At 36.2% G+C, this 12921-nt stretch overlaps 1 protein-coding gene across 1 annotated transcript; it reads right to left on the reverse strand.

Annotated features, from left to right (window-relative positions):
- Positions 1-1358: 1358 nt before the first annotated feature.
- LOC145619230 (DDT domain-containing protein PTM-like) lies at positions 1359-11346 on the reverse strand. The gene is made up of 10 exons (XM_081673877.1): positions 11172-11346; positions 9827-11003; positions 8497-9195; positions 6800-8012; positions 5516-5798; positions 5038-5162; positions 4180-4646; positions 4053-4081; positions 3040-3561; positions 1359-2904 (listed from the first exon to the last, which is right to left on the reverse strand). Exons 2-10 carry the CDS (start codon positions 10897-10899, stop codon positions 1991-1993), a joined length of 5325 nt encoding a protein of 1774 aa, XP_081530003.1. The 5' UTR covers positions 10900-11003; positions 11172-11346; the 3' UTR covers positions 1359-1990.
- Between the last annotated feature and the right edge of the window lie 1575 nt (positions 11347-12921).

The raw sequence follows: 12921 nt of genomic DNA on the forward strand, positions 1-12921 counted from the left end.
ATTATTTTGGACATTGTGTTTCATATGTTACCTTCCAAAAAATGACAATGTGCTTTTTGAATACTGAAGGTTATTGTTTTATAACCTTTCGTTAAACAAAAACTATTTACATTATCTAGTACTCTCTCAAATTGTCTTACCTTCCCTCCACTCACTAAAATTTATCCAGTTTGCTAACTTGAACCGGGTTGACCTGTGAGGAGTTTCGATGGTAGGGCCTTTTATTGTATATTGAAGACTTTGAGATAAATTTCATTCAATTAGGTAACTTGGCAGAGTTGGCACAAATGTTATCCATCAAATCAATTTTCAAAATGTATGGTTTTTGTTGACATGAAAATCTTCTTGATAACCATCATTTTCCTTCAGTTGTGGACTTGTGGTCTTTATTATAAGGAGCAAATTGCTCTGTTTGCAATGTGTCAAAAAAATGGGGAGATGGCAGAGCGCTTTCTTGGCTTTGCACATGTGCTTAAATATGCAATGACATGATTTATGAAGCATAGTTTTATTATTTTTTTTTTTTTTTTTTTTTTTTTGAAACATATGAAGTATAGTTTAGTACTTCTAAAGTTGAGACAAAAGTTATGGTAGATCGAGCGAGAAATACAGATCGAGCAATCTATAAGCTCAATTAATGATCTCAAAACATTAAAATCATTCGTTTGTGTACTTACTAAATCTCTTGTTTTGCTTATCAACTCCGGTTGCTATTCAATATTTCTAGAACAAACTCCGTTTGTATTTATCAGCTCTCCTTGACATAACCATTTTTCGACAAAAATAAACTGAATGATTGTAGAAGGCTTCTTGTGAACTTAATTCAGAATTAATTGATAACTTATTGGGGATCTCAATAAAAGATGAAAGAGCTCACCATTATAGGGGATTTTTTAATATTACAATTTTTTAGTCTCACATAAAAACAGAAAGGAAGAGAAAGAAAATACAAGCTAATATGGGATCAAGAGTTTGAAAATTTTTTAAACTGCTTGCTCAAATGTTTACTAAAACCCATAAACTGGAATTGGTGTGGAGGACTTAACTGATTTAACTCTTAGACTTTTTTTTTTTTTTTTTTTTTTGGGGGAAAGAACTCTTAGACTTAACTATAGTGTATCTATTTGTACTATTTATTCTATACTCCGTATGTTTTAGCAAACAAATTTTAACCATTTGACTCCATTGCAGCTTCATCCCAGTACTTAATTTATTTATTTATTTATTTATTTATTTTCATATTCACCCACCTATTTATCTGTGCCGATTTCTTACACCTACTCACTTCTATAATTAAGAGTACATTAACTGGGTACAATTTTTTACAAGAAACACTATTATAACAAAGATGATGTGAGTAAAAACTCAATTGCTCGATTTGGTGTAATATCACAGTATCACTCAAGAATACAGTGATATAATTAATCCAAACAGAATCTCAGATGTCATTAGCAAAAAAATTACTTGTGATTTTCCATGATCATATTACACAAGTAACTCAAGCAAGATAAGCACACCAAAAACAAGCTTATCTTTGAGTATAGATTAACATTAGGCATCACCCAACACCCCACCTCCAGGAGAGCCAAAAATCTAAGCTAACAATTAGTGCAACCCATTCCCCACCCGACCCACCTCCCCACACCCCGACCCCTCTCTATCTCCTGTTTGCTCTATCGAGAGAGGCCCACATTTCAAGAGTAACACACCAAAATCCCTTAGAACATCCATGTATAAAAGCCTGCCCACTATCATCAGAAGAGTAATGAGTTATAACCAGGAAGACAACAGCCGGCTGAGGATCTATTGAGTGACATATGATCTATCAGAGCACAAGCATTCACATCAACCCCAAAAACAGTATTGAGCAAAAATTTCCAATTGGACACCTACTGACGTTGGAAATTCTGCCATCCGTCCAGCTTCCTAGTGCCCCAAAAAAGAAGCAAGAACTGGATCAAAAATCTGCATCTCTAGGAGACCTTGATAATCAACACCATCCCCTGCAATTACCGCACCTCCAGCTGTCACCCTGAGAGACTTCTTCCAAAGGTGAGCATTGGCTGTGAATCTGTAAACCACATGTATGACAGGCAAGATCAGGAGCCGGTGTTGGTTGTGAGCAGATATTACAGCTAACAGCTGTTGCAGATTCCATACATGTGGCTGGTACATGATCAATAACGGGCTCCATTTCATAATGCTCTGGGAATCCGCTCTGAGAATATTCACATTGCAAATCCTCCCAGGCATCTCCAGACATATCAACTCCTTCCAACTGATTTCCATCATCAGCCTCTAACAACTCTGTAAAAGAGAAGTAGGTTTGTGGTTCATAATCAGTGTTTTCATAGTTGAAGTTCTCATAGTCCAATGCTGTTCCATCTTCAAAACTACCATTAGGGACATCCCACTCAGAATGAAAATTGGAAATGGTTTTTGTCTCATCGGATGTAGGTGGCTGTACAACAGGATAATCATTCCAGATAAGCCCATCATCATCCCTCTCATTCTTTATATGCCTTCTGACCGGAAGCTTTTGGGGGCCTGGCCCAAAAGGAGCGTTCCAGTCAAACTGCAATTCTTCTTGTGGCTCAGGTATTTGTTCAACTTTTGAAACAGACATAAGAAGTGGATCATCCACTGGAATGAAAACATCATCCTCCATCAGAGACATTGGAGTTGAAGGTACCGATTCAGCTTGCTCTGAAAAGGCTTCGGAAACAGAATCGGCTAGCACCGTCTCTTCCTTCGGACCTTTAATGAGTATTTTCTTTATCTGCGGCTTTTTGTCTGCGTATGGGCACGTTGGAGTCTTAATTCTGCGACAACGGCAACACTTATATCCCAGCACATTGGAAAGTTTCGACTCGTCAAGTTCAACAGCATCAGCATGGTGCCAATCTGCAAAAGCACTTCATTATAGATTTTTACATTTAGAGAGAGAGAGAGAGAGAGAGACAGAGAGAGAGAGAGAGAGAGAGAGGGAGGGAGGGGGGGGGGGGGGCTGCAAAGAAAAGAGAGCCTTCAGAAGCTTACTTTGGCATGATTCACAACGGATGTACATCAAATGTGGAGTATATGGCTTCTGACACAATTGACACTCTGGGCCTACTGAATTCATACCATAAGCGCCCCTGAAAAGAATATTATTAGACCGAAATTCAGATCCAGCACCATCTACAGACTTCTTCTTCCAGATGAGACCCCAGTGCTGTTGTCGTTTTCGATTCTTAGACAAACTAGAATCAGATGAAGCAGGTTTCTTGTCAGTCTCCAAAGTTCCAACAGGTGGCAGTACTTTGCCATTAGTTTTAGCCTTTGAACTTTTGGAGAGAGTCATAGAATTCTGATGATGTTTCAGCTTTGCACTTTTAGCAACGGTGGCAGAATTCTGATACTCATGCCCCTGCACCACTAAAGGACTTGTTGGCGATTCAACAGTGCCATTGTTTAGAGTAAGAGGTTTGCCAGAAGAACACTGCTTGCAAGTGGTTACGAATTCAACATCATCATTTGTTAGGACAGTTGAGCTTATGGTACATCCCTTGTGGCAAAAACCTGAACAAAGAAATCACAGTCAAAAGCATCAGAACAATAGCAATAACAATATAACTATGAGGAAGTCAAAAGGGTTTAGTGCTTTAATTGAGTCAGTCATTCATAGACATCAAAGAGTGCATTTTATATTGTTTGTCATGAAATAGACAACTCTTTGTGGCATGGATTAGGAATAATAGTGTCAAACTGTCAAAGGTGCATGGAATTTTTAACTCAATTTAAGTTTCAGTATGAGGGCGACAAGAGATCGACAAGAAGGCGCAATCTCAAGCTACACCAATTGCCATGACATGTAATATACAATGAGGCGCATTTTTGTTATAAAAAGAGGAGTGCTACATGGTGACATTGTAAGAGACAATGCCTTATAAATCTAAAAGTACAAAATGACGGGTTAAATCATGTGTGACCTTGAAATGACAAATGACAACAAACAAGGAAAATTGACAATATTGAGACCTAAAACAAGAAAACAGCTCAACATAGCTTACCTTCACAAGCACTGCACACAACAGAAACCCTGAAACCACAACAGATAACTTATCATCAGTATACTAGAGCCTGTCAAAAACAACCTTAAAATGTCAATAGACAGTTAAGTGAAGTGAGGAAGCTTACCCAAGTAAAACATCTCGGTGACAAGACGCACAAAAACACATTTGCAAGTCATCTCTCTTTCGTGTAAGATAGAGAAATACAGCTCTCTTACGAGAAGCTTTCAGTTGTCTCTTTTGATGTTTGGTATAACGATCAGGTTTCTTCGAAGGTGGCAGACAAGTTTTCTCTGCATTTTCCTCATACTCTTTAATCAGATACAAAGGAATCCGTGTTTCAATAAACCAATATTTTTCCTTTCCATCTTCGGTTTCTTCTTTCTCAATAATGCTCTTCAAGAGGCGAGAAGAAAGATGTTTCTGATGTCCAAAGACTACTCCGTACAAAATCTTATTTTCCACAATCTTCTTGCCACAGACCCGGGCATTTCTAAAAGCAAAGGCTTCTGTTTCTGGACCCTTCCCATCCTGAAGATTTTGCTCGGGACGAAGAAGATCAGTCCACTTTATATGATAATCTAAATATCTCACCTGTAGATGTCATTTATTTCAGCTTATTGAACTACAAAGGAAAGTTAATTGTGAAATACTATGACATTATTCTATCTTCGTCAGGAAGTAATTGTCACATGTTTTTATAGAATGTCTGGAAAAAAGGAGTTACGTTTCATAAAATAACAGGTGTTTACAATATAAATTCTCCAGAAGTCAAGATAACACCCCCCCCCCCCAACACCCACACACACAATTAAAAAAAAAAAATTTAAAAAAAAAAGAGAGGTGGATAGAGCAACCTGTTAAAAAGACAATTTCAGTAAAATCAAGCTATTAAATGGCAGGTTCAAACAATGTGACAACTACTTTCAGGAGTAATTTAAAAAGAGCAATAATTATTATGTACAAAATATTAAAGATGAGTGACCTGGAGTGCAAGCCCTGATGCATTCATAGACATCTCAACAGCTGCTCTCCATAAATATTGTCTGCTTCTCTTAGGAACGTCGGATCCTTCTGTATAATATATTCCTGAAATCCGCCTTGAACCGCCTAAAGAGTGAGTCAAATTAGCATTAGAGATCTGTCTGAATAACTCTCCTTAATAATGCTTAAAATCAGAAAACCCAAAAACTAAGGGCTTGTTTGGCATCATTTTTGGTTTTCAGTTTTCTGTTTTTTTCAAAACTAAAAACCAAAAACAGGAAACAAGAAAAAGGAGTTTCCACTTTTTTGTTGCCAGTTTTCAAAAATATTATGATTTTAATAAGTTTATATAATTTTTGATTCATTATGTGGCATATATCATATACTTTTATATAACAAAAAACCAAAAAACAAAAAACCACAGCAATGCCAAACGAACCCTAAATGAGCAATTTGTACTTGAAAAGGTATAATAATACCTTGACGAGCCACTTTCCTAAGGACTGAACGAGGAAGTGTTGCTCTCTGGAATACAAGCTTTGATAGCTTTCCACTCCTCCAGTTTATATCATGCAAACTGTCATTAGAGTCCTCCGTTGTAATTTCAGCTGTAGCAAGATGCTTCCTACGTTTCCCGGGACCTCGTTTCTGTATCGACGCAGTTGCACAAGCGCTTTGAGACACAGATGATTCATCCATCCAACTATCTACTAGCTTAGTCCAATCTGAAGAGAGTGCATTGATGCAGAGGTTTTCCTCGAGCTACAGTCACAAAACAAAACATAAGGTCTCATGAGTAATGGTAGATATATATATATATATATATATATATATATATTATATATATAATATAATGTAAAAGAACAAGACAAAATCAAGTCAAGACATCAATTCCATAACAGGATTAATTTGACAATTTATTCATAAATTTCACTTTATTTTGCTTTTTCTCCCAAACGAGAAGATAGAAAAGATTTAATACTAAATATATTTAGGTATAACGCTCCTGAATAGCACCGGAAGCAGAAACTACAAAACCGTTGTAAATGCTAAGTGTAAAATCTATTTGGAAATTCATGAATGCATTAACGTATCAAAATCCATGTAATTACTCCAACCAATAATATAGTGCCCGATTCTCAGTTTTCACGGATATTAAGGATAGTGGTGCCTAAAGGAAGTGTGTAGTATTCTTAAATGTAGGGGTATTTGTAAGGGAAAGGTGAATACTAAATAATGGCATTTAATAAAAACTTGAAATATATGAGAATTTATATGGGAAGGATGAAAAAACAAATAGTGCCACGAAATATGGGGAAACGTAGGGTTATTTAATACGGGAAACGTTAACAAAAGGTAATTGAATTACAGTAGAGGTACAAGCACAATATTTTGGGACACCCAAAAAGGAATACAGGCACCAAATGATGGGAAGGAGGGAGTATACAGTTTTTGACAATTTAGTGGCACCTCACAGAAATCCTGTTGCTAAAAATTGAACCATAGATGTTTCCTATTGTTTCTCCCTCTTCACAAAGCCTAATAAGATGTGGAGTCTTTAAAAAGCAAAATTAAATAGTGAGTGTGTTTGTAACCTACAACACATAATGGATTTTAAGGGAAAATATGGCAATTGAAAAAATACTAAGCTTGATCCAAGCCACAAACTAAAAACAAAGGCGGGCCTTAAAGTTTCATTATCGTTATCATTAGCAGATAAAAAAGAAAAAAGTTATAGATGCAAATTTGAAAGACAAACTTACTTCAAGCAAAAGAGATTTCATTTCACTGCAGGTAGAAGCCTGCTCAACTTTCTTACGCCACAGTTTTTCATAACTTGCACTATGAAATGGTCCAACTATTAACCCGCGCAGGCTTTCTTCCAAGTACAAGGTATATGCTGCTATACCATAAAGGCCACCCTCTACATTTTTCACCAGCCTAAGGCCAGAGCAGAATTTCATTGCTGCTCGTGTAGCATTCAGTACAGCTTGATTTAGTAAGCAAGCCTTTCTGCTACAGCCAGTGGCTTTGCAGTTAAGACACCAACTACAGCGCTCTCTTGGAATTTCAAATAATTTTTTTTCGGTACTAGGCCAGAAAAACCGAGCAGCTGCAGAAGAGAAAGCTTTTGCCTGCAGCGTAACTTTAGCAGACATGACTTTCCTGGGATCGGATGCATGAAGTTCAGAAGATTGATTTTCATCAGATGAAAGCGCCGCAAAATTAGCAGCAGCAGATGCCGCAAAGTTTCCGTGCACATAATGATTTATGTACGCAAGAGGTTTAAAAACAGATCCAATGTATAAGCAATTATCCTTCGGTCGCTGAACTACTCTGCCACCAGATTGATTACGATCTTCATTTCCGTGCAAATTAACATTTCCAGGCAGACAAACACCATTCTTCAGCCCTGCACTACTGCTGTTGTACCCATAGGTGACCGATGAAATTCCCGTCTTAATAGATCCATCAGCAAGCCCTTGCTGTGATGAGCAATGAAGCTCAGCATGCTCAAAAACCTTGTTGGGCATAGTTGAAAGCTCATTCATTGCAACACCATCCATTTTTGGCACAGAAATATCTTTTTGTACCGAAGCACCCAATGAAACATCATCGCAAACAGGTGTAAAAGCACACTTTTCATTGCTTAATTCAGACACAGAATTTAAAGCACGTTCCCCTACAAAACTGGCATAGTTTTCAAGTTCACCCTTGTTAAGAGCCTGATTTCCAGTCTCATCAATAAGCAACACGAAGTCGCCATCTTTCTTTTCCAAAGTCAGGGTTGGTTGACTACTTATAAGAGCTGGAAACCAAACCTGCGGCAGTTCCCAGTACTTCAATATTGCCTGACAGATGCCTGAGTAAGAAACTGCATGATACTCCGATGAACAAAGGGATGCTACAACATTAGGAATATCATTACAATTGTAGTATCTGACAAACGACGATGCCTTTAAGGAGACTTTCAGCCTGCAATAGTAGATTTCCAAAAAAAGGAAAGACAACATTAGTTTACATATATGTATGCCGAAAAGAAATGACGTAAGTAAAGAATGAAAGAGCGGATATTACGCCAAATTTATTCAGCTGCATAACAACTATATTGACAATGCCGCAAATCTAAATATTCTGCTTTCCTTATTCAAATTTATTAGTATTGATTAATTAAAATACTTCTATTCTCCAACAATAAATACAAATCTAATTATTAGGAATTTACAGAATACTCATACCACAAATCTTTCCTCACATACGTTCTTAATACTAGTTATATATACCATATACAAATTTCACATCTTCACACTTGTACATGTCTATTGTTACTAATTATGTCAACCACGAAAAAGTTTAAAGTATATCAGAATCCATTAACACTTCAGTCTTTTGTTAAATTTCAAAAACAATAAGGAAATCATGTAGAGATATGATGAGCTATGGGGAGCTAAAAACCTACACCATCAAGTGATTGCAAGTACCCAAGAACAGCTGTCCATATGGATCGACACCAAAAATTTCAGCTCCTCTCAATGATGTTTTCATTGTGATGGGTGGACTGAGCCTGCTAATTTTACATTCAGGACAAAACCAGTTCCCATCAGGTATAGATAACTTGTTCACACCTATACATCGAGAGTGATAAGCTGAAGGGCAGCCATCACAGCAAAGCAAAAATCCGTCCATTCCACAAAGCCGGCACTCATCCCCATTTACATCCTCATTAATGCTATCAGGCTTGGTATCTTGATCCTTGCCCTTCACAGTCATAGAATTAGATCCAAACGAAATACTAGTTTCTGCCTCCGGATCGACATTTTCCCTGTTCTTGCTAATGGAAGTTTTGGCAGATCTGGGATACACCTTCCTAGGCCCATTCTCAAGAGGATTTGATAAAATCCCATCAAAATCAATCCCAACTTCAGATTCCTCCCGCTCATCAATATCTGCCCTTATTTCTTCAGCAACAAGAGCATCATCACACAAAATCTGTAGAACCATCAACTTTGTCCCAATAGACAAGGTACAATAATCTTTCTGCAAGGCATCAATGTAAAAACCTTTCCACTCTTTTCGATCCAAATGCCCCATTCCCATCAAATAATGAACCAAGTAAACTGACCAAGTCAAGATATCAAGCAAACCCCAGTCAATGCATCTGCAGAAAGAATTAGATATAACAGTATGAGACGATGCATGGAGGGCAAGTAAATAATTTATAACTATAACTAAAATAAAAACCATTGACATCACTTTCTTGTAAAATTGTACATGTGTCGCTTAACTATGTAAAATTTTCCCGCCTAAATGCACAAATGATGTCATCTTTTTCCCTCATAACTGATTAGGTTCTATTTTTTGAAAAAGAAAAATTACAGAGCACTAATTATGATAATCTCTTCAGAATTATTTAAACACACATTCAAACTACCCATAATTATTCAATATTTAGCTAAAAGTTTATATGTTCATGTTTTTTGTCTAAAAGAAATCTATCCTTAGATCAAATTGCCACTTGCTCATACGAGTATATTTTAATCTTACAGATGTGTTTTTATAGCTTACCTTGCAACCGAGTAGCAAGTTTTACCTTAAAATAAAATCTCAATTAATTTTGTAAATTGTGCATTGCATGAGACTAATCTAGTTCATCTAACAAATTGACCTCCAAACAATTATACAGACCTCCAGTATAAATGAATTAATGTAACTCTGTGCTTTTGGAAATAATAGTGAAGTTAAACAGAATGATAGGTCAGCATGTGGAGCAATATAGCAATATACATTACCTCAGGCATTTTGATGCAAGCTCCGATCCATCAGAAGCTTGCGCTTCAAGATGTCGTTTCAAGGCCTTCAAGAGAGCAACATGAATAGCATCCAATAATGTGTTTGGAACAGTGCATCGAAGACAACCAACGAGATCATCCAGAGTGAAGGGGCTCAAAAACAAGCGAATGCTAAACGAGCGAAGAAACCCATAAACTGAAAAAAGATGTGACACATATTCCTCTGGCACACCAACTGACCCAGAAGATGGGGGCAATTCTGGAGGGGGGATGTCAGGGATCTCAGTCTCTGCCCTGGTGTCCCAACCCTGACCATATTCACACGAATCACTAGAAGAATCAGAAACATCGTCGTCATCATCATCATCCACTTCACTCCCGCCAACCTCCTCATCAAGGCGCCCACTTGATGTTGGCACCTCAACCTTCTCTGTATCATTCATCATATTTACAGAATCCGGCTTGTCAATAATATCAACTGGCTCTGCCACACTTGCCTTCCCCGATTCATCTACCACCTTCCTAACATCCTCCTTTTTACGACCACTTTTACGAGCAACTTTACGATCAGTTTTTGACTTTCCACCTGTTTTTTGAGCAACATTCTCATCTGTTTTCGATTTCACATCAAGTTTTTGGGCAACATTCTCATCCAATTTCTTTTTCCTCTCCAACAATTCACCCACAAACTTCTGCCGCTCATCCCCAATCAAAAACTCACGCAATTCCCCACTATCCAAATCCTCGAAATCCCCATCTTCATAATCAACCCTATACAACCCAGAATCATAAGAAACAATCTTACCTAAAAACACACCATTACCCTCAAAATCCTTCAATACATAACGCCCAACCACTGCATCCCCTTTAACCTCGACGGCCCGCCTCTTCGGAGGCCGGCCTCGTTTACGAAAATTCCCGGCATTCTTACCATCCTCCCCTTCATTATCACCATTACTATTTTCCACCATATCCTGCACATTTCCTTCACCATCAACATTCTCCCCATTTTGCCCATCTCCCCTTCTCCTCTTTCTCGGCCGACCCCTCGGCTTACCCCCTGAACATTCCATCCCAATAATCCCAATCCCTAACACAATCTAGGGTTTCAAACACAAATTCAAAATCGACCCTTTTAATCGAATTACACTATAAATCGATTCGGATCCAACAGATCCTGAAACACGAAAAAGCAATCAAATTCAACCAAAATTAAGCACAAATTCAGGAAAACAACAACAAAAAATAGTAGATGAAAAATTCAGCAAAAAAGGAAAAAAAAAAAAAAAAAAAAACAGTTGTTGTGACGAAGAAAACGTGGTTTCGAAAAAAGAGGGGGGCATACCTTGATGTTGTTGTTGACTAGATGTCGAAAACCGCCATTGAAGGATTGATTGGGAAGAGAGAGAAAGAGAAAGATAAAGGGAATTGTAGAGAGAGAAAGGTGGTGTGAAGTAGGAAGGACTCTGTGGAAATTTTTTAGCCCTAATTTTTTTTTTTTTTTTTGAAGACACTACTTTGAATTTGGACTCTCTTTTTTATTTTTACACTGAGTTGTGAGTTGTGATTTCCTGGTTGACTCGGCAACTCACTCAATCTTATCGAATCGACCCGGCTAATGGCTCACATCATCAAATCTACTATTTTTTTTTTTTTTTTGAAAACATCAAATCTACTACTTGTACTAGGCTACTAGCTTGTTTATTTTATCCTATTTTTTATTAAGAGTTTTTTTTTAGGGAATAAATTAGTTTAGACAAAATTATATCAGATGAAATAAGTTTTAGGAAAATAATATCAAATAAAATAGGTTTGGAAATTTGTTCAGACAAAATAAAATAGATTCAAATAATTCTTCAAAAAAAAAAAATAGATTCAAATAAAGTAGTAATATTTAGTATGTAAATCAAATAGAGCTTTCAACCTTAGTATTATTTCTAATGTTTAAAAACTAAGGAGTATCATATCTATTAACTATTACTAAAACAAAAAACAAAAAATATTGACAATTACCACTACCCACATGTCGCTCTCTAATGATGATGTCAATTTTTTTTTTTTTTTTTTTTTTTTTTTTTTTTTTTTTTTTTGTAGAGCTACCACATTTAACATTTTTGAAATTTAAATATTAGAAACTTCTACATTACAACTAAAACAATATAAATTATTAAATTATAAATAGGTTTTATATAAATCGTGCTAGCCTAGTATGACTCTATTACTCCTTATTTAACTATTGCATGTGTTCCACTTTTGGAATTCCGATTCCTTGATTAGTTATTTAGTTCTCCATTATAGATTTTTATTTATATATAAAGAAAATTATGATATTTTCCCAAAAAAAAAAATTATGATATGACCTGTCGTCTAAGTAGATATAGTTTCACACTGTTAACTTTTTATAATCTCTAGTCTTATACAGTCTTATATGGAAATAAATGAATGATGAGATTTTAAATTTTGGAGCAATCAAATTAGTGTTTTTGGTATAGTATTTGAAAAATAGATGATTCAAATTAGATTATTTTGGAACAATTAAGGGTCTATTTACATTTACTGAACTGAGCTTAACTAAACTAAACTGAATTAAACTGAGGGCCTATTCACATTTACTTAATTTCAGTTCAGTTCAGTTCAGCTCTAATCAGTTCAGTTCAGTTCAGTTTCAATCAGTTCAGTTCAGCTCTTAATTTCCCTCTCACATAAAATATTCATTTCAGCTCAGTTCAGTTCCAATCAGTTCAGTTCAGTTCAACTCCAATCAGTTCAGTTCAGTTCAGCTCAGTTTAGTAAATGTGAACAGGCCCTGAATTGATTGGAGCTGAACTAAAATGAACTAGACTGGTTGGAGTTGAACTGAACTAAATAAAGTTGAAATGAATATTTTATGAGAGAAGAAAATTATGAGTTGAACTGAACTGATTGGAGCTGAACTGAACGGATTGGCTAGATCAGCTTTTTTTTTCCCTTTTTTTTTACAACAAGCAACTAAAAGAAAACTAAACAATAGTAAATCAGCTTTTTGGTATTGTAAAATAGATGATTCAAATAGCTTATAAAGTTATAAGAGTTTTGTAAATATGTTCATCCATATC

This window comes from Chenopodium album, chromosome 27 (assembly GCF_948465745.1).
Source record: "Chenopodium album chromosome 27, dcCheAlbu1.1, whole genome shotgun sequence".
Lineage (NCBI taxonomy): Eukaryota > Viridiplantae > Streptophyta > Magnoliopsida > Caryophyllales > Amaranthaceae > Chenopodium > Chenopodium album.

Excerpts from the sequence above, each read along its gene's own strand:
- LOC145619230 (XM_081673877.1), bottom strand. The coding sequence starts at position 10,899 with ATGGAATGTTCAGGGGGTAAGCCGAGGGGTCGGCCGAGAAAGAGGAGA. Across the intron at positions 9,196-9,826 it reads CTTGCATCAAAATGCCTGAG|ATGCATTGACTGGGGTTTGC; the intron begins GTAATGTATATT and ends TTCTTTCTGCAG. Across the intron at positions 4,647-5,037 it reads CATCAGGGCTTGCACTCCAG|GTGAGATATTTAGATTATCA; the intron begins GTCACTCATCTT and ends TGACATCTACAG.